A 22,238-nucleotide genomic window follows, 5' to 3' on the forward strand; every position below is an offset into this window, starting at 1 on the left:
GGGGCAGATTTGTAATGAGTTCAGCAGGATTCTAAAGTAGGTAGACTTTGTTGCAAGAATCATTTTTATATTGTATTTGCAACTTTAGTATCTAGTGATACACATCATTATTTCTCTTTGATCTCCACCATGGGAGGAATATATTTAACTTAGCAACATTAAAAATGGTGTGGTTTCATATTCCATGTATTGTTGTTGTTGAGATAGCTTTGGTTCAGAATCATCTACATTCTTTTTGTAAGATGTTTGCTGTGAAAAAGTCCTTTTAGGTCTGTGCACTAAAGGGGTGGGTTGAGGGTCAGTTATGGTATTAACAGTGTTCTTTGTATTTTGATATGGTGCTTTCTATTGGAACAACTTTTGCCCTATGCCTTTCATCAACATTTTTCGAAAAGCATCCTTGCTGATTGTTTAGCATCATCTTCGGGTTTATGTCACAACAAGCCAGGAGTTCAGATCTTCGTGCTGGCTTTTCCACTGCTCTGTGAGCCTGGGCAAGTTGCAGAGCTCTTGGGAATGAACCACCCCCAATTCCATTTCCATCCCTTAACTAAGGAAATGAGAGAGTGGAAGTTTGAACGATGAATGGTTTGGGAGACTGTCAAATTTTGAATGTCTTTGCTGTTGAGGGAACTTCTACTTGAAAATTATATTCTGTTAGCTAATATGTGGCTCATTAGTGAGTGCAGAATTCTGTATTCCTCCTCCCCATGTATTAGGACACTTCACAAGCATATATGTGTTTGGCTGCCTACCACTTGCCTGAAATGGCAGGTGTCATTGTAAAATCATTATTTTGCTACTGGAAATTTGTATCATTTCAACATTAAAATGCTAATGGATTCCTGCCTTTTTTTTTTTTTTTTTTTTAAATAGGTCTTCCAAGCTAAGATAATTTTTTTGGAACTGCAGAAATGCTTGGTTCTAGCTCCAAATGGGAATTGGTAGTCACTCTGAAGTACATCCCGGAATAACTGTGTTTCACTGGCACTAAATCTTATGAAGTCTCCAAGGTAAAATGATTTTACCACATATCTAGAGATGATGTCTTTACGAGCACTAAGAATGTAGCAAAATGTAGTATCTTGCAGTTGATGATTCTTTATAAAAGCCTTCATTTACATTTAATTTTTGGGAATTTGGGGAGTTATAGTTTTTAAAATTTTAGTTCTCATCTTTGAAATTATTTCAGTTTGTAAAGCAGTGTTTGGGGTATTCAGTCGGGTAAAGCTGAGATTTGTAAGATAAACCATTTTGTTTCACGTTCGACAGACAGCATGTTCAGCGCGGAGGAGACCGAAGCTGAGGTGTCAGAGTCCTTTCCTTAGGAGTCTGGATTATTGACTGAAACAAGGGATTGCTGCTGAATAGTGGCCCCTCATTCCCAAGCATTGCTCCAGGGAATCATAGCTTTTATTAAGTAAATACTCGTCTGGGCTCTGCGACCTTGTCACCATTCACCAGGAAGAATCGTCCACATAACCAAAGAATTATACGCATGTATGTAACCAATGGACACAGACAGCAATGCTTGGAGGGGTGAGGGAGTGGGATAGGGAGGAGGGTGTCTGGGAGAAGAAGGAGAAACATCTGTAACAAAAATAAATTAATTGAAAAACAAAAACAAAAACAAAAAACTTTGGCCAGGCTGGTGTGGGTCACTGGTTGAGTGTTGACCCATGCATCAAGAGGTTGCCAATTTGATTCTGGGTCAGGGCACATGCCCAGGTTGTGGGCCTGATCTCTTGGGGGGGGGCGCATGCCAGTCGATGTTCTCTCTCATCGATGTTTCTTTCTCTCCCTCCCTTTCTCTCTAAAATCGATAAAGAAAAAAAAATATTTGAAAAAAAAGGTGGACCGGGATCATTTTCTGAGATTGCAGTGGCTGCCCCTGAGACTTTTGATTTGGAGTTTGTTGTTAGGATCTAATGGAGAAGACAGAACCATTCTGCTGATGTGGGACAGAGGGAGCTGAACTCAGGGAACTGGGTACACACATGACCGGAGAGTCAGAGAGGTCAGTCTGCAGATACGGGGTAGCCCAGACCTCAGCAACATAGGAAGCTGCTCCCATCCTGGGCGGAGGAACAAGGGAGTAGTGTCTGCCAACACCCAGGGAGGGGACTTCAGGGGGAGCTGACACCATGGGGAAGAAATGGCCGATTCCACAGGTCCTGTCCAAGTCAGAGAAGGTGGGAGGGACACCGGCCTCTCCCTCCCACCCTCCAGGGTCCAGCCAGCATCTCCTGTTGGTTAACTGAGATGGGACCCAGTTGAGGGGAAAGAATGGGTCTGAGGGCAAAAGAGGCGCAGGCTGGGATCGGGTTCGTCCTTGAGACCTCTTCCCATGACATTTTATCGAGCCTGACATGGGCTTTGATGCCCCAGAGGATGAGTCATCCGTCTCTTTCTCTGTTTTAAAATTTATTTTTCAAATACAGTTGACATACAACATAAGTTTCAGGGATACGAGAGTGATTAGAAATTGATATACTGGACAAAGTAGTCACCCGCATGTGGTCTTCCCTTGAGGATGACCCCTTCGCCCCGCCGAGTGAGGTTCTGCACAAGCCCCAGAGCCTCCTGTTTGAAGATGGGCAGCCGCGGGCAGTGATGCGCGGTGGGTTCCTCTTCAGGAACGAGAATCCTGCAGAAGACAGAAGACGGCCACCTGCCTCAGGCGACACCCCCTTTAGAGCAGCGCATGCCCAGTGGCCCATCTGCACGGGATCCTGAAGGCCCAGCCTCTCTACCCCACGTGGACCACCGAGACGAGGCCGGTCAGCTTTGGAGCTCTCCACAGGGTTGTCTGCGGCCGTTCCTCCTCCTGCCCTGCCTTCTTCCCGCCCCTGCTTGGGTGATGATCCCAAGAACACCCCCTTAATTAACCTCCTGCTCACCAGTTTCCATCTCTGAGTAGGCTCCCAGAGAACCCAACCTTTGGGACTCAGCGCATCTCAAATGTACTCTCCCAAGTGTGGTAACAGGCGTCCAGACAAGGTTAGGTTCTGCAGGGTTAGTAACCAGAAACTGACCTCACCTGTCGGTTAGATGGGCGCATTGGAGCTCACCCGCAAGCCCTAATCTGAATTTGGAAATTCTAAGTTGAGTGGGGGCATTGTGGTTATAGGCAGGGGAGCCAGCCCACTAGCAGGAGAAAGTATTAATGATACTCATGGAGGGTGAAAGGGTTAAGCGCCGAGGACACGGAGACCCGTCACAAAGGCCCTGGGAAATGGAGTGTGCCAGAGCAGCTGGGCCCAGAAGCAGCCTTTCTGTTTGGGCATCGGGATGAGGGCCCGGCCAGGTGACCTGGAGTTCAGCCCGGTGATTCCCTCCGCAGGGGGCCCCGCTGGAAGGTGCCAGGCTTCTGGCTCATGGAAATCACAAGATAATATATTCATGCTAAATTTGGCAGTTGAGTTATTACACAGCAATAAAAAAACTATTCCATTGATCTGATTTCTTGAAATTTTCCTGGTTTGGGCCACGAATTGCTACTGGAAGTCAGGATGCCTGGTCCAGCCTGCAGATGTGATTTGTTTGGTTTGCACTGTTTTAAAAACAAAACAAATGGAATTCGTTGCCAACATGTAAGAGGCCCAGCCTGTCTGTGAGGACCCCGCTTCTCTGGCAGACTGACGGCTGCGGCAGCGCTGGTGCGCGGGGTGCGCCCTGGTCTCCGCGCCCAGCCTGGTGCGCGGGGCGCCCTGGTCTCCGCGCTGGGCCGCAGGGCCGCAGGGCCGCAGGGCCGCAGGGCCTCCGCCCAGCTAGCCTACTCCTGCACTCTGCACTCGCAGGTACTCGAACCTTTCATCTTTGGGGAAGGGACATACGCCTCTGTAACAATCAGATCAAATACTGATATTGGGGTTAACAACTGGAATTTTAAAACACTGCAGCTGGGCCCGAGCACCCTCTACAGAAATTCAGCAAATAGGGAATTTTGAATCTCACGTGTTTCCTACTTAGTAATAAATTAAAATCCAAGCCCTAAATTGACAATGTAGTTAAGTGACAGCACCCCGAGCTCACGTGGGCCTACGCTCTCTTTGCTGCCCTCGGAGCGGAACGGCTCCAGGTCGGTGCCGCAGAGGCTGACGCCCTGCAGGCCTCCAGGCAGAGAGCGCTTCCCGTGGGTTCGCACGGCGCCAGCCTCCCCGCAAGGCCCTTGCAAGCCCGTCTTCAAAGATGATCTAGAATCGCGTCCCGTCGGGCTGCCTCAGAGGTAGACTGTCTCAAGTCAGTGAGCAATACGACACCGACACCGTTCCAGTGAGAACTATCTGACTAAACTGTGAGAGGCCTGTGGAGGGAGGGAGAGCTGGCGCGGAGTGGGCCCCTGGGGAGTGTGAGTGGAGCCCAGGTCTCCAGGCTGAGCCTCCTCTAGCGCAGAATCGGGGTCTGGCTGAGGCTCTGGCTGGTAGTGCGGCTCCGAGACCCCTGCCTCCTTCCAGGGCTCCCGCAGGAACTTGGCCCCCAGTGTTGCCTGAACACAGATTCAGCCCCGTGAGCCACGTCTTGGTTGGATTTATACATCTTGTATACAAAAAGTGGGTTCCTTGGCTCCACTGTGCTGGATCGTATCATCACAGACACCATGAGCCATGTGCCAGGCAGACCCCACTATCACTCGAGTTTCAAATGCCACGCACCCTGCCTTCCGCTTGAAAAATTTAATTAAAAAAAAAAAAACCAAGCAAACAAAAAAGTTAATCAAGTTCTAATTTCTCTATAATATAAAAAAGGAAAAAAATTAGGGGGGATGCATTTTTTGACATTTTCTTTTTATTTATGTTTTTGGGTTTGTTTTAGAATAGACCACACAACCACATTTGTGAAGTGAATTCTCTTTAAACAACTGTTTTGATGAAGTTAATTAAGGATATTTGTTTATTTTGCCAGGTTTATTGGGATAAAATGGTCACATAACATTGTGCATGTTTAAAGCGTACACCGTGTTGATTTGATATCTGTAAGTTGCAAAATGTTAACCAGAGTGGCATTAGTCATCTCCTCCCTCCCATCCCGTAGACCATTTTATTTAGTTTGTGGCGAGAATACTGAAGCTCTACTGTTGTAGCAACATTCAAGTATATGATACAGTATCATCAGCTGTAAGCAACCACTGTATATTAGATCTCTAGACTTGTTCATTTCATAACTGGAACTTTAATGCCCACATCTCCCCATCCCTCCGCCCCCTTGGTAACTACCCTTATACCCTCTATCTCTGTGGGTTTGTCTTTTTTAGATTCCACATATACGTGCTATCAGAGTATTTCTCTTTCTCAGTCTGACTTATTCACTTAACATAATGCCATCAAGCTCCATCCAAATTATTGCAAACGGCAGCCCTTCTTTCTCATGGCTGAATAATATTCATGCACGTGCATATGCTCCGTCTTCTTTTATCCACTCACCCAAGATGTGCATGTGAAGTTTATTTATATTCACCTGTACTTGTCCACATTTCCACCAAACTTGGAGATTTGTTTAATAAGCTACGAGGCCAGTCTTTTAGGATTCATACATAGTCAATGAAACCAGGAAAAATCTCTTGGGCTGGGTGTGAAAATTTCTGTGGTTTCTTTCAGATATAGGAACCTGGATATTTATTTGAATTAGTCTCTCAGTGTGTAGCTTTTAAATTCCATGATATAAAATAGTATAGAAGCGCCTTGTTCTGTGAGGACAACTCAAGCCACACCATGGGGATTCACAAAGAGAGTTCTCACCGAGGCATGTTGCTAACTTGGAAAACTCTTAATTATAGCCCTGGCTGGTTTGGCTCAGCAGTTAGAGCGCTGGCCTGGGAACCAAAGAGTCTTGGGTTCAATTCCTGTCAGGGGCATGTATCTCGGTTGCTATTTGGAACCAGCCCTGGTCGGGGTCATGTGGGAGGCAACCAGTCGATGTGTCTCTCTCACATCGATGTTTCTCTCTCTCTCCCTACCTCACTCACACTCTATCTGAAGATAAATGGAAAGATATCCTCAGGTGAGGATTTAAAAAACAAACTCTTAATCATAAAAGGTGTTTTTTGAAAACTGAGTTACTGCACGGCGCAGATGAGGTTTAATTAGCCCCCAGCCTACCTTCCCTGGACAGTTTGCCCAAGCGCCTGCCTCACTGGCTTGTCCTGCTCTCTGTCCTTTCTCCCCAGGATGAGAGTCTCTGCGAAGCTGCTGCACTGGCTCCTTCTGGCCGGCGTGTTGAAGGTCTGCTGGGAGCTGGTGGCCGCCTCGAGCCCGCAGCCCTGGGGACGCGCAGGTAGGCCCTTCGAAGCTCACCATGTGCCGAGGAGCGCATTTCCTAAAGCCTTTCAAAGCCAGAGCCCACATTTCAGACGGAGGTAACGGACAAGGGTTTTTGATGGCGTGTAAGTAACCAGAGGAAGCACGAAGCACAGCCGAGTGAAGCCCTTGAACAGGCTGGTGCTTGAAGAGCATGGTCCAGGCATCTTTTCAAGGTGTTCTCCTGGTTTCTCCTTCTTTTCCTTCCCTGAGTAAACTGCCATTCCTGTAGAGATTTTCAAAAGGAATCTGGAAAACCAGCAGCACTTTATTTTATTATTTTTTTTAGTACGAATGTGAGATTCATCTTTATTTTTCTTTTTAAAACAATTCATACGTTTTATTTATTTTAAATGAAAAAAAATTTTACTCTTTCAATTACAGTTGACATCAAGATGATATTAGTTTCAGGTGTACAGCATAGTTAGACATTTATATAATTTACAAAGTGAACCCCTGATAAGTCTAGTACCCACCTGGAATCATATAGAGTTATTACAATGTTATTGACTATACTTTTTATGATGTACTTTACATTTCTGTAACTACTTTGTAATTACCAATTTGTTATTCTTAATTCTTTCAGCTTTTTCAACCCCAACCCCCTTCCCCTCTGGCAACCATCAGATAGACAGTTTGTTCTCTGTATCCCATTTGGTTTTGTTTGTTCATTTATTTTGTTCTTTAGTTTCCAATGTAAGTGAAATCATATGACATTTGTCTTTCTCTGTCTAACTTATTTCACTTAGCTTAATACCTCTAGGTTCAGTGCAGCTTCCTTTGAAGGCAGACCATTCTCATTGATAAACTTAAAGGAACATTGACAGGGTGGTAATAAAGGGTGTGGTCAGATCATTTGAGATTCTTTTGAGATTCTTTTGAGATATGGAGGAAACATGATGAGTGAATTTTTTTTTTTTTTTTGTAATAAGAAGGAAAGAAAATAAATAGAAGAGGCAGTAACTTTTGCATGGGACCGAAAATGGAATGTATCTAAACTTTTAGAGACTTATTCTGATCATTTCTAGTGAGACCCATGTCTATACTTTGCATATTTCTAAAGGAAGTTTAAACTAATCAGTTAAGCATCTGGGCGTGTGTGTGTGTGTGTGTGTGTGTGTGTGTGTGTTTGTCTCCCTTTTCTTGTTACATATGCAGGGTGTCCCAAAAAAATGTATGCACAGTTAACAGCTGATAGCTCAGTTGATGTTTCTTTCTTTTCAGATAACCCATCGGAATTTATAATTATTCAAAGTGTGTATGCATTTTGCGGGGACACCGTGTATGTTTAAAGTTACATAGATTTGGAAACACTCTAATGAATTGTATTTTCCTGAATAATTTGTATTTATCAGTAGACTCATTGCCAAACAATTAGTTCACTGTCTCTGCTTTGGTGATTTGGGGCGTGGCAGTCGCAGGCATGTTCTGACTCCTTAGTGAAGGAGTGACGCTTGAACCACAGACTGTGTATGCATCAAAACTGTAAAGTCTTCTCTGAAAGGTCTTATATTTGTTAGATGTTCTTACCCTCAAACATGTAGCTTTCTACTCAGTTATTCTTATATTTTAAGTTCAGACATATTTTTTTTTTCTTTATTGATTTTAGAGCGAGAGGAACGGAGAGGGAGAGAGAAATAGAAATGTCAATGAGAGAGAACATCGATTGGATGCCTCCTTCTTGCCCCCGACTGGGGATCGTGCCCTGACCGGGAATTGAACCGGCGACCTCTTGGTGCCTGGGTCGACATTTAACCACTGAGCCACACTGGCTAGGCAAGTTCATACATAATTTTAGGCTCAAGATGATTTTTAAAACCTGTAACTCAATTTTCACTCCTCAAGCTACAGTTTCAAGAAGACAAGAAAAATAATGATTGGAATTGTAATGAGTCAGCATGAAATCCATACCCCTTGGCTGCTGTGACGAGCCTGCAGCTAGCTGATTGCTGCTCTGTGTGCTTTTGATGGGCTTCTCCTGGGCAGAGCAGGATGTCATCCGTCTCTGTTGAACACACCTCTCTTTTCTTGGGTGCTGCTGGCGAGTGGGGCTGGGGGCAGGCCCATGTTTGGGGCGGGCAGCACAACTCCACATCTCCAGGAGCTCAGCCAGGGAGGTTGTGTTGAGAGTGATTGAAACTTAAAGGAGGCAGAGGTCACGCTTTCAATTTGTATCTGAGTGGAATCTTTGTTTCATACCATGACCCTTTGAATTTGGAAAAGGCAGAACTATAGGGATAAATATAAATTAAGATTAGAATTATATACACAAGACATGTGGACAGTGTCCTTCATATAAGCAAATACTTAGCAGCAGTGGGGATGTGAGAAGTCTGAGGAAAACCTGGCTAAATCCTGCTGAAGAAATAAAATGTTCTCAATAGAATTTCTAGATGATTTGATTTGGATGATCATCACGTGTCCTCTGGTTTTTTATTTTTCTTTGGCTTTGGGGGGATTCTTCTTGCTTATGTCTTTGGAACTTAAGTCCCTCTCATTTCTTCACCTAACAACCATCAAAGCAACCAGGACAGCGCCTGCCTGCTGGGGGCCCTGCCCTCTTACGAGGGCCGCGTGCTGCCTGGACAGCCAGCCGTCTTGCAACAGCCAGGACCTCCGTCACCGAGCGGGGCCAGGTGCTGACATCACCTGCTGACAGCAAATGCTCCTGACCCCACTGTGACGTCCTCATCCCTTGTAGGTTTCTTAAGCTGTGCTCCTGATGCCTGGAACACAGTGTGTACTAAATGAATATTATATTAGGCTGATTAATGTTGTCCACTTGTCACTGTGTAATCAATTATGTAGTTTTCTGCTGGTGGTATAAATGCCAAACAATATAGGCAGGTGTGCAAATTATCTTCTTAACTCCCTTGTTGATAATGTATTAGTCAGAGTTCTCCAGAGAAAAGACAAAACAAGTAAATAGAAGCATATCTCGGAGGTGCTGTGGACTCAGCCCCCACCGCACAGTGAGACCGCAGCGAAGCAAGTCACATGACCTTTTAGTCTCCCGTGCATGTGAAAGTACACTCCTGCTCTAGTGTAGTCTGCTAGGTGTGCAGAAGCACTCTAAGACAGCAGTGTGCATGCCTGGATCAAAATGCTAGGCACCGTCTGAGCCTTCAGGAGGTCTGAACCTTAGCTATCGGAGGGTCTTGCCTGGGTCTGTGTGAAAAAACACAGTGTCTGCAAAGCACAGTAGAGGGAAACTCAACAAAATGAGATGCATGTGTGTGTGTGTGCATGTGTGAGGGTATAGGTGTATGTGTATGTGTGAGGGGTATGGGTATGTGTGTGAGTGTGTATGTGTGAGAAATATAGGTGTGTTTGTGAGTGTATGTGTGAGGGTATAGGTGTGTATGTGAGTGTATGTGTGAGGGGTATAGGTATGTGTGTGAGTGTACATGTGTGAGGGTATAGATGTGTGTATGTGTGAGAAATATAGGTGTGTTTGTGAGTATGTATGTGTGAGGGTATAGGTGTGTGTGTGTGAATGTATGAGTGAGGGGTATAAGTGTGTGTGTGAGTGTATGTGTGAGGGGTATAGGTGTGTGTATGTGTGAGAAATATAGGTGTGTGTATGTGTGAGAAATATAGGTGTGTTTGTGAGTATGTATGTGTGAGGGTATAGGTGTGTGTGTGAATGTATGAGTGAGGGGTATAAGTGTGTGTGTGAGTGTACATGTGTGAGGGGTATAGGTATGTGTGTGAGTGTACATGTGTGAGGGGTATAGGTGTGTGTATGTGTGAGAAATATAGGTGTGTGTATGTGTGAGAAATATAGGTGTGTTTGTGAGTATGTATGTGTGAGGGTATAGGTGTGTGTGTGTGAATGTATGAGTGAGGGGTATAGGTGTGTGTGAGTGTATGTGTGAGGGGTATAGGTGTGTGTGTGTATGTGTGAGAAATATAGGTGTGTTTGTGAGTATGTATGTGTGAGGGTATAGGTGTGTGTGTGTGAATGTATGAGTGAGGGGTATAAGTGTGTGTGTGAGTGTACATGTGTGAGGGGTATAGGTATGTGTGTGAGAGTATGTGTGAGGGGTATAGGTATGTGTGTGAGTGTACATGTGTGAGGGGTATAGGTATGTGTGTGAGTGTGTATGTGTGAGAAATATAGGTGTATGTGTGGGAAATATAGGTGTGTTTGTGAGTATGTATGTGTGAGGGTATAGGTGTGTGTGTGAGTGTATGTGTGAGGGTGTATGTGTGGGGTATGAGTGTATGTGTGAGTGGGTATAGGTGTATGTGTGAGGGTATAGGTGTGTGTGACTGTGTATGAATTTGCACGTGTGTATGTGTATTTGTGGGTATGCATGTATGTCTCTCTGTGTGTGTATGCGTATGCATATGTTTATGTGTGTATGTGTGTTTGTATGTATGTGCATGTGTGTGTATGTGTAAAGAGATTTATTTATTTTTGTCAATCTTCACCCAAGGTACTTTCCCATTGTTCTAGACAGAGTGGAAGGAGGGGGAGAAATACTGCTGTGAGAGGGACACCTCAGTTGGTCACCTCCCCCAGAGAGTGAATCTGCCACCCAGGTATGTGCCTTGACTGGATATTGAACTCACGACCCTTGGGTACGTGGGGCAATGCTCTAACCACTGAGCCAAACTGGCCAGGGCTAAAGAAATTTATTATAAAGTACTGGCTCACACAACTATGGAGGCTGGGAAGTCCAGTGATCTGCAGTCTATGAACTGGGGACCCAGGAGAGCCAGAGGTGTGGCCCCAAGACCCGAGAGATGGGGACTTGATGGTGCAGATTCCAGCTGGAATCGGAAGGCCTGAGAGTCGGTACCAAGCTCAGTGTCAGGGAGCAAAAGTCAGCCTCCTCCAGCCTCCTACCAGCCTCCTCCAGCCTCCTTCCAGCCTCCTCCAGCCTCCTTCCAGCCTCCTTCCAGCCTCCTCCAGCCTCCTTCCAGCCTCCTCCAGCCTCCTTCCAGCCTCCTTCCAGCCTCCTCCAGCCTCATTACAGCCTCCTTCAGCCTCCTCCAGCCTCCTCCAGCCTCCTCCCAGCTCCTTCCAGACTCTCCAGCTTCATTCCAAGCCTCCCCAGCCTCCTTCCAGCATCTACCAGCCTCCTTCCAGCCTCCTTCCAGCCTCTCCAGTCCTCTTCCAGCATCCTCCAGACTTCCCCAGCCTCCTTCCAGCCTCCTACCAGCCTCCTTCCAGCCTCCTTCCAGCCTCCTCCAGCCTCCTTCCAGCCTCCTCCAGCCTCCTTCCAGCCTCCTACCAGCCTCCTTCCAGCCTCCTCCAGCCTCCTTCCAGCCTCCTTCCAGCCTCCTTCCAGCCTCCTCCAGCCTCCTTCCAGCCTCCTTCCAGCCTCCTCCAGCCTCCTTCCGGCCTCCTCCAGCCTCCTTCCAGCTTCATTCTAGCCTCCTTCCAACTTCATTCTAGCCTCCTTCCAGCCTCCTTCCAGCCTCCTTCCAGGCTCCTTCCACCAGGTCCTCAGCCAGTGGGGGCAGGCCCCGCTGCTTCACTCCATCCACAGTTCACACGCTCATTTCCTCCAGAAACACCCACGCACACGCTGGAAGTCTTGTTTAAGCGATATCTGGGCATCCCAGTCAGGTTGACACACAGAGTTAACCATCATAACTATACTTCTAGAAAAGAAGAATGTGTAGACCTACCTGTGTGCACACACAAACATGTCACTGTGCACACTGTTCTGTACCTCAGTCCCCCCATTTAACAGCAGAATTTCGGCATCTCTTCAGTTAGTACTTACAGATCTGTGTCACTGTTCATAATACCACGTCGTCATCTGTTGTGTGGATGTGCCATAAATTACATGATCTCTCCTAATTTTGGTGAACATTGAGCTTGTTACCAGCCTGGTACAAACACATTCGTCCTGCCTTCTGGTGGGTCCTCAGCAGTGAAACCCTGACTTGAGGTGCATGTAAGTGTGTTCGTGAGAGTAGACAGATTTCTGTAACAATAAACTAAATACACATAATGGCTCAAACAAAGGAACTTCCATTTTTTTCTTGCAAGTGCTGTGTGGGTAAATAAGTCCGCTGAGTGACGTCCTCAACTGCAGTGTTTTTGGAACCAAGGTGGACAGAAGCTCGCTCATTTTCAGCCTGTGGCTTTCATGGTTGTTGGTAAGGGGGTCTCCATTCCAGGCAGCAGGGAGGGAAATGAGCAAGGAGGATGCACCTGGGAGGTGCTCCTGAGCCATGGGCCCCACCTGCCTGCTGGGTGGCTGGGACTCAGCTGTGGGCCCAGGAGCCGGGGAGCATGAATGTGGTGCAGGTCCTGCCCCTCCGACACAGCGCGGCGTTTGCCTGGTCCTGCCTGAGCACCCTGCAAAGCTGCTGGCCTTATTTATACTGCACCACGGACTGTAGTATGCTCATGTCCCGTCAGCTCTGGGGGCTACACGTCTAATTTTTTTCCCAATAGAGTAGTAAAAACTGCTCTTTCTTGTTTTATTTTATTTTATGTTTTACTAAGACTCTTTTAATGTTCTGGTGAACTATTTGTTTTTCTTTGAGCTATTTTATCCTTTATTCATTTGTCCCTTGGCTCTGTCCATTGTTTACTCATCAATTGGTGGAAGCCCCTTGTAAATGGAGGGCAGAGGGGTACTTTCACCATCCCGTCCCTGTTCCGTCCCGCCCCTCCTTCCGCCACTCCCATTCCAGGGAGGCTGTGTGTGTGAGAGAGAGAGAGGGGAGGGGAAGAGAGCGATACATTTTCTCTAATGACCTTCAGGAGAAGGAAGTCATGACCCTTGCAGTGACCTGATGGCTTTCTTCCTTAGCGCTCAGCTGCTGGAAAGCTCAAGGGTCAGAATCGGTTGCGGGCTGGATGCCGAGATGCTGAGAAACTCAGATACTTGCTTCTCGGTGGCTGTGTTTCTCTGAGGAGGTGAAAGAGTGGGAGCAGGCTTCAGAAGCCGGTGTGCGAGAGTGCATAGGTCCCACCCTGTCTCCAGGGCTTTGTGGTTGGTGCTGGTCAATGAAAGGAACAGTGGTCCTGGGAACCCTAGGTGGAGGCTTACCGGATGCTGTTAATGGCTTGGATTAGAAGATGGTTGTGTATAAACAAGGAGATAGCTTACAACTTATTCCTCTAGGAAAGAGAGGAGGGAAGAAGGTGGATTCACCCTCAGTTTGGGGAGATGGAGTGTTAGGGGTGGATTGGTTTCATCTTAGTTCAAGTATTAAAAACAAAACAAAATAAAATCCACCTAGTTTTCACAGGTTGGTTGGTGGGTGGGTGTCTTTCTTTAGGTAAATGGCATTGATAAACTTGCCCGATCATCCAGAGGTGGTATTTGTAAGGAATGGGGAAACACAATAGACTCTGTTGTTTTTAAAATTCTACTTGACATATGACTGGTTTGGAGACCCCACGCACTTCTGTAGCCTCAGGCTATAAATAAGGTGAGGAGGGCAACTAGTAGGTTAGTTTCTTTTAAAGGAAGCCAGAGGTAACTCATTCCCTCAAATAGCAATTTGCCCTTTATTCCTTTTTTCTTTTTCTTTTCCCTGTAACTAGAATCTTTCCCCTCAAGAGGGCAGTAGACCTCAGGACGTGGTAAGATGCTGACACTTTCAGAACCTGGAGTCCCGTGGAATTAATCGTTTAGAGATCTGAGAGCTTCACTCGATGGACACATGATGAGTTTCAGACATCGTGCACCCAACATCCCTGAGCTCTGTCCCTGGGAATATTTGGACACTTCAAAATATTTAAATTTTCCCTCTCTGGAAACAGAATCATAGCTACTTTTCCCATGTGGCTGAGAGAGCTGGGGACGTGGGTGCTCTGGTTTACAAGTCCCGTCAGCAGATCACCTCCCAGAGAGCCTTCACGTACCTGGCTGGTGTATTTCAATTCCACCAAATGTCGCGGTGCCTAGCGATGGTTTAATATAATCTATTTTGGTGTAAAGTCCCCTATTTAATATATTCTCTCTAGGTGCAGAAGCCTTGTAAAACTGGAGACACTTGGGAATTAGGAAGTAAATGGAATAAAGTGTTGGACCTCTGGAAACAAACACATCCTGCTTCTGCACATCCTGGCTGTGTGACCTTATCTAGGCCACTAAACCCCTCTGAACCTGTTCTGTAAACATAGATCTCTTTATTTCACTCTGCCTTCTCCATTTGATAGAGGTTCTGTTTTTATACAGGTTCTGTGCTGTTTAAATTCATGGAAATTAGGTTTTATATTTCCTATATTATAAATTATGCAAAATATGAATGTTGTGATTGTGTGTTTTGGTGCATTGTGTTATTTTTAACTTAGGATAAATTATTTGAAGAGTAGTTTAGCATCCAACTTTTAGTCTATGTTTCTGTCCCCTCTGATGGCTGAAATTTTGTGGGAATCCTGCAGATACTTTTGATTGGAATTATTATTTTAGCCCTAATTTTCCATTAATAACAGCTATTTCTTTCAAAGACAAAAATTGGGTGAGGAACATAACTTGTATTACAGCTAATTTTTGAGGCTTAAATGTAGTGCATTATTTGTGAAAACTTCAAATAATAAAGTTGCACGTGTAAGCTGCTATTTGTTCTTTGCAGACTAAAATGACGTGTCCTGTTACAGATGGTTTGAAAAGTATCTGCCTGCACTGCCTGAGCTCTAACACCAGGGGGAGGGCAAGGCTGAGAAGAGCCCAACAGCAAGAGGCAGGACCCTAGTCTATTGCAGGGCGTCCGAGGAATGTGAGAGGAACATATGTAATTGTAAGTGTTCTACACCCAATTAAAAAGCTAAAACAAACAGGTGAGGTTAATTTTACTAATGTTTTATTTAACCTAATCCAAAATATTTCCACAGGTGGCACTAGGCACAGGTGGCTGGAAGTTATCGTATAAGCTAACAATTGGGTTTTAGTGTTACTTTCTGAAAGATTAGAATTATGAGTTATTTGATTCATGGGTCCATGATAGGACACAGTTTTTTATACCTCTTTATTTTTTATGCTAAATTTTTTTTTTTTAACTAAATGACTACTTCTAAATTTAGGGAAGTGTCAAGTAATGTTGTTTTCTAATAAACTGCCATGTGATCATTTTTTTGCAAGAGTATTTTTATAGAGAAATGGCAAAATAACTTGAAATAGTGTGTGTGTGTGATTACGTCTTAAAGTTACTTCCTGGAAACCTTACTTTGACCAATAATGGGCAATTACCCAGTGGAGAGAAATTCGATGGCATAATGATACTATGGTTTCTCCAACAACTGTCCCTGTCTTCCTCCCTCCTGCCCCACCCCCCAGTGAATGGGTATATTTCTAGGTAGGCAGTCCCACAGAAGACCCTCTAATTGTTTAAGTGAGAAAGGCGTTGTAGAACGGGCATAGAGCTGTGCGTGCCAGTGGTCGAGGAGGGCGTCTCCGTGATGCTCACCAGAGTCTCTGGGAGCTTTGGCACTTAAGACAGAGGCCCAGCAGCTGTGTGCGCCTGGCCCTCAAGCTGGAGCCTGGTGTCTGCATGTGTCAGCTGCACTGGGACCATCCTGACCTGCAGCCAAGGCCAACACCAGAGTCAGAAGACAGAGGATCACAAGTGTGACTCGAGCTCTTCAAGCTGCTGTCCGGTCCCAGTGGTGCTGCACCCCCCTGTCGGTGTCCCTGGGCCCCAGCCAGGCCTCGGAGAGCTGTGTTCTCTCTCACGGAGTGACCTCCACCACCTCCTTTTTAGACGGACTGTGAAAAAGCATACTCACCTGCCCGGGCAGGGCCACTCCCGGTGCCAGAAGCCTCCCAGTGAAGAATTCCACTGGCCTCCCTGGTCCTACAGTGTTTTCTCTGGAACAGTCTTGATGGGCTCATCATAATCTCCATGTTTAGTAAGAAGGGAAAGGAAAGATGATCTGAGGTGTTATTACTCATCTTCTCATCTTCTCAGCTGCACGTTCAAGCCCCTGTGCTGTGCGCAAGGGCAGCTTTGCAAAGCAAAGGATCTGATGGGTGAGCCTGCTTTATGGCCTTTTCACGGGAAGAAAGGGCTGTTTCACGGGAGGCAGTGAAGAGTCTCAGTTCCCGTTCCTTAAAGGAGCCCGGGAGCCATCCTGCTTGGCCAGCTGGCTGTTCCTCCTGCCCCTTGTCCTCTGAGGCAGAACAGACCTTCGAAGAGTTCTCTGGATAGTGAGGATAAAGATTCCGCTCTCCCTGACCAGAAAATTCCTCTCTTCTTTCAAGCCACGCACTTGCACCCCCGTAAACAAAGCCTACAGTGTGGGGTTTGCAGAGCTGAGGGTCAGCTTCTCATCTGTACGTCGGGGCTCCTACAAGGAAGCCAGAACCTTTGTTCCACGTAAGAGAAGTAAAATCACTGGCACAGTGATTCACGTGGGGTGGACACAGGGCAGGAAGAACAATGAGATTTTGTGTTGTCCTGGGTATTGCTTGGATGCTTACAATACTTTGGCCCATATGATGGTCTGAGAACAGCACACTAGAAATAATATTATTGAAGGGCCATTCAAAACCTTTAAAAAAGATTAAATGATTATGTGAAGCCTGTGTGCATAAGAGTTAAGAACAATCCCACTCCTAATGCTGTGGCCATGAGTGCTTCTGTTTAAGGGACTGTCTGAAATCAGAAAGAGCTATAACCAATTTAAACTGGGCTGGGAGGGCCCAAAGGTGCTGGGCATTTCCAGCTGGGCTCTTCCTTCCTCTTAACTGTTCTGGAGATAGTACTGGGACCCCAGAGCCATCAAGGGAAACAGTAGAGAACTTTGTTGCAGGAAAAAAGAATATGAGCATGAAATGAAATAAGTGAATCGATCCACAGTGTTGTTGGGAGAGCTCATTTCTCTGTTGCTTGTCACTCACTTTGCATAGCTAACTGCAAAAGGGCTGGCGATTAATACCAGCATGGGGCAGCGGGGGACAAGAACAACGTGAGCTTGGTTGTGAATGAAGGAGTGCAAGGTTAACATGTATTTTCTCCTCCTAAATCAAGCACAGGTATAGATTTTGTTATTTGGAAAATATTTGCAACAGATGGTGAGAGTCATTTCTTTCAAGAGAAACTTTGAAACCTGGTTGGATTTGAGCCAGAGAAATTGCTGTGTTTCTTTTTTTAAATTAATTCATTAATTTTTGTTACAGATGTTTCTCCCTTTTCCCCTACTAATTCCCCCTCCCCCTCTCTCCCTGCTCTGCCCCCAGCTTTCTTGTCCATGTTCACTGTTCATACATACACGCATATAACTTCTGTGGTTTGTATTCCCCTTCCACCCCCTCTTCTGGGGATTGTCTGTCTGTACCCCACTTCCACGTCTCTGGGACTACCCCATTCCTCACACTCTTATGTTCATTATATTCCACAAATAAGTGAGATCATATGATACTTGTCTTTCTCTGTTTGACTTGTTCTGCTTAGGATAATACTTTCCAGGTCCCTCCATATCATCTCAAAGGATAAGAGATCTTGCTTTCTTACAGCTGCATAGTACTCCATTGTGTATATGTACCACAGCGTTTTTATCCATTCGTCTACTGATGGACATTTGGGCTGTTTCTAGACCTTAGCTATTGAAATAGAGCTGCTATGAACATGGGGGTACATATATTTTTTCTGATTGGTGATTCAGGCTTCATAGGGAATATTTCAAGAAGTGGGATCACTGGGTCCAAAGGCAATTCCATTTTTAATTTTTTGAGGTAACACCATATTGTTTTCCGTAGTGGCTGAACCATCTGCATTCCCACCAGCAGTGTACTAGAGTCCCCTTTTCTCCATACCCTCGCCAACACTTGTTGTTTGATGATTCGTTGATGGCGGCCATTCTGACAGGTGTGAGGTGATACCTCATTGTTGTTTTAATTTACATCTCTCTGATGACTAGTGATGTTGAGCATTTCTTCATGTGTCTCCTAGCCATTTGTATGTCCTGTTTGGAGAGGTGCCTATTTAGTTCCTCTGCCCATTTTTTAATTGGGTTCTTTGTCTTCCTTTTGTTGAGTTGTATGAGCACTCTATACAGTTTGGAAATTAACCCCATATCTGATATATCATTGGCAATTACACTCTCATAGACTGGGTTGCCTTTCCATTTTGAAGATTGTGTTTTTTGCTGTGCAGAAGCTTTTGAGTTTGATGTAGTCCCATGTGTTCATTTTCTCCTTTGTTTCTGTTGCCTTAGGTGATGTATCAGTGAAAATTCTGCTGCATATGATGTCTGAAATTTTGTTGCCTACATTTTCTTCTAAGATTTTTATGGATTCATGGGTCACATTAATGTCTTTTATCTATTTTGAGTTTATTCTTGTGTATGGTATAAGTTGATGGTCTAGTTTCACTTTTTTGCATGTAGCTGTCCAATTTTCCCAACACCATTTATTACTCCACTGCATGCTCTTGCCACCTTTGTCCAATATTAATTGAGCATAATATCTTGGGTTCATTTCTGGATTCTCTGTTATGTTCCATTGGTCTATATGCCTGTTCTTGTGCCAGTACCAGGCTGTTTTGATTATAGTGACTTTGTAGTAAAACCTGAAATCTGGTAATGTGATCCCTCCTACTTGTTCTTTGTTTCAAGATTGCTGTGGCTATTCAGGGCCTTTTTTGGTTCCATATAAACTTTTGAAGTATGTCTAGGTCTGTGAAGTATGTCGTTGGTATTTTGATGGGGATTGCATTGAATCTATAGATTGCTTTGGGTAGTAAGGACGTTTTAATGATGTTAATTCTTCCAATCCATGAACAAGGTATGTGCTTCCATTTTTTTATATCTTCCTCTATTTCTTTTTTCAATGACCTGTGGTTTTCTGCGAATAGGTCCTTTATTTCTTTGGTGAAGTTTATTCCTAGGTATCTTAATTTTTTTGCCTCGATGGTAAATGGGATTGTTTTTTCAATTTCTCTTTCTGTGAGTTCATCATTGGTGTATAGGAATGCCACCAATTTCTTGACATTAATTTTGTATCCTGCTACTTTGCCAAATTCATTTATTAAGTCTAGTAAATTTTTGATGGAGTCTTTGGGGTTTTCTATGTATAATATCATGTCATCTGTGAATAATGACCGTTTCACTTCCTCTTTTCCAATTTGTATCCCTCATATTTTTTCTTCCTGCTTGATTGCTGTGGCTAAGACTCCCAGTACTATATTAAATAAGAGTGGCAAAAGTGGGCATCCTTGTCTTGTTCCTGTTCTTAAGGGAAGTACTTTTAGTTTTTGCCCATTGAGTATGATGTTGGCTGTAGGTCTTTCATGTATTGCCTTTACTATTTTGAGATATGATACCTCTATTTCCAGATCACTGAGCGTTTTTATCAGAAAAGGGTGCTGGATTTTGTCGAATTCTTTTTCAGCGTCTATTGATATGATCATATGATTTTTATCTTTCATTTTGTTTATGTGCTGTATCACGTTTATTGATTTGCAAATATTGTACCTGTCTTGCATCCTGGGATGAATCCCACTTGTTCATGGTGAATATATATTTTTTTTATTAATTAATTTTTGTTATAGATGTTTCTCCTCCCGCCCCCCCCACTGATTCCCCCTTGCCCCTCCCTGCATTGTCCCCAGTTTGTTGTCCATGTCCACTGTTCATGCATACATGCATATAAGTTCTGTGGTTTATCTCTCCCCCACCATTCCCTCCTCTGGGTATTGTCAGTCTGTACCCCACCTCCACTTCTCTGGGACTACCTCATTCCTCAGACTGTTACGTTCATTATATTCCACAAATAAGTGAGATCATAGGATACTTGTCCTTCTCCGTTTGGCTTGCCTCACTCAGGATGATACTCTCCAGGTACCTCCATGTAGTCTCAAAGGACAAGAGATCTTTCTTTCTTACAGCTGCATAATACTCCATTGTGTATATTTACCACAGCTTTTTTATCCATTTGTCTACTGATGGACAATTGGGCTGTTTCCAGATCTTAGCTATTGTAAATAGTGCTGCTACAAACATGGGGGTACATATATTCTTTCTGATTGGTGTTTCAGGCTTCTTAGGGTATATTCCTAGAAGTGGGATCACTGGGTCAAATAGAAGTTTAATTTTTAACTTTTTGAGGTAACACCATATTGTTTTCCATAGTGGCTGCACCAGTCTGCATTCCCACCAGCAGTGTACTAGAGTCCCCTTTTCTCCACACCCTCACCATCACTTGCTGTTTGATGATTTGTTGATGGCAGCCATTCTGACAGGTGTGAGGTAATACCTCATTGTTGTTTTAATTTGCATCTCTCTGATGATTAGTGATGATGAGCATTTCTTCATATATCTCTTAGCCATTTGTATGTCCTGTTTGGAGAGGTGTCTATTTAGTTCCTCTCCCCATTTTTTAATTGGGTTCTTTGTCGTCCTTTTGTGGAGTTGTATGAACACTCTATATATATTGGAAATTAACCCCTTAACTGATATATCGTTGGCAATTATGCTCTCCCATACAGTGGGTTGCCTTTCCATTTTGATGATTGTATCTTTTGCTGTGCAGAAGCCTTTGAGTTTGATATAGTCCCATGTGTTCATTTTCTCCTTTGTTTCTATTGCCTTAGGTGATGTGTCAGTGAAAATTCTGCTGCGTATGATGTCTGAAATTTTGTTGCCTGCAGTTTCTTCTAGGATTTTTATGGATTCATGAGTCACATTTAAGTCTTTTATCCATTTTGCGTTTATTCTTGTGTAGGGTGTAAGTTGATGGTCTAGTTTTATTTTTCTGCATGTAGCTGTCCAATTTTCCCAGCACCATTTATTAAAGAGGCTGTCCTTACTCCACTGTATGCTCTTGTCACGTTTGTCAAATATTAATTGAGCATATTGCCTTGGGTCTATGTCTGGGTTCTCTGTTCTGTTCCACTGGTCTATATGCCTGTTCTTGTGCCAGTACCAGCCTGTTTTGATTACGGTGGCTTTGTAGTTTAACCTGAAATATGGTAACGCGATCCCTCCAAGTTTGTTCTTCCTTTTCAAGATTGCTTTGGATATTCGAGGTCTTTTTTTTGGTTTCATATGAACTTTTGAAGTACTTATCCTAATTCTGTGAAGTATGCCATTGGTATTTTGATGGAGATTGCATTGAATCTATAGATTGCTTTGGGTAATATGGACATTTTAATGATGTTAATTCTCCCAATCCTTGAACAGGGTATGTGCTTCCACTTTTTTATATCTTCCTCTATTTCTTTTTTCAGTGACCTGTGGTTTTCTGCGAATAGGTCCTTTATTTCTTTGGTTAAGTTTATTCCTATGTATCTTAATTTTTTTGCTGCAATGGTAATTGGAATTGTTTTCTTAGTTTCTCTTTCTGTGAGTTCATCATTGGTGTATAAGAATGCCATCGATTTCTTGACGTTAATTTTGTATCTTGCTACTTTGCCAAATTCATTTATTAAGTTTAGTAAATTTTTGATGGAGTCTTTGAGGTTTTCTACGTATAGTATCATGTCATCTGCGAATAATGACAGTTTCACTTTCTGTTTTCCAATTTAGATCCCTTTTATTTTTTCTTCCTGTCTGATTGCTCTGGTTAAGACTTCCAGTACTATGTTAAATAAGAGTGGTGAAAGTGGGCATCCTCGCCTTGTTCCTGTTCTTAAGGGAAATGCTTTTAGTTTTCGCCCATTGAGTGTGGTGTTGGCTGTAGGTCTTTCATATATGGCCTTTATTATGTCTAGATATGATCCCTCTATTCCCACATTGCTGAGCGTTTTTATCAGAAATGGATGCTGGATTTTGTCAAAGGCTTTTTTGGCATCTATTAATATGATAATTTGGTTTTTATTTTTCTTTTTATTTATGTGTTGTATCACATTTATTGATTTGCCAATATTGTACCTGCCTTGCATCCCTGGGATGAATCCCACTTGGTCATGGTGAATAATTTTTGGTGTATTGCTGGATCCGATTTGGTAGTATTTTGTTCAGGATTTTGGCGTCTATGTTCATCAGGGACATTGGCCTGTAGTTTTCTTTCCTTGTAGTGCCTT

At 44.1% G+C, this 22,238-nt stretch overlaps 1 protein-coding gene across 1 annotated transcript in view; it reads left to right on the forward strand.

Annotated features, from left to right (window-relative positions):
- The first annotated feature begins 999 nt into the window (after window positions 1–999).
- The window catches only part of TAFA4 (TAFA chemokine like family member 4), a 172,761-nt gene continuing 151,522 nt past the window's right edge, over window positions 1,000–22,238 (forward strand). The window contains exons 1-2 of the mRNA XM_036267438.1: window positions 1,000–1,013; window positions 6,167–6,273. Coding sequence (XP_036123331.1) covers window positions 1,000–1,013; window positions 6,167–6,273 — 121 coding nt within the window. The remainder of the gene's footprint in view (window positions 1,014–6,166; window positions 6,274–22,238) is intronic.

Source organism: Molossus molossus, unplaced genomic scaffold (assembly GCF_014108415.1).
Source record: "Molossus molossus isolate mMolMol1 unplaced genomic scaffold, mMolMol1.p scaffold_m16_p_18, whole genome shotgun sequence".
Taxonomy (NCBI): Eukaryota; Metazoa; Chordata; class Mammalia; order Chiroptera; family Molossidae; genus Molossus; species Molossus molossus.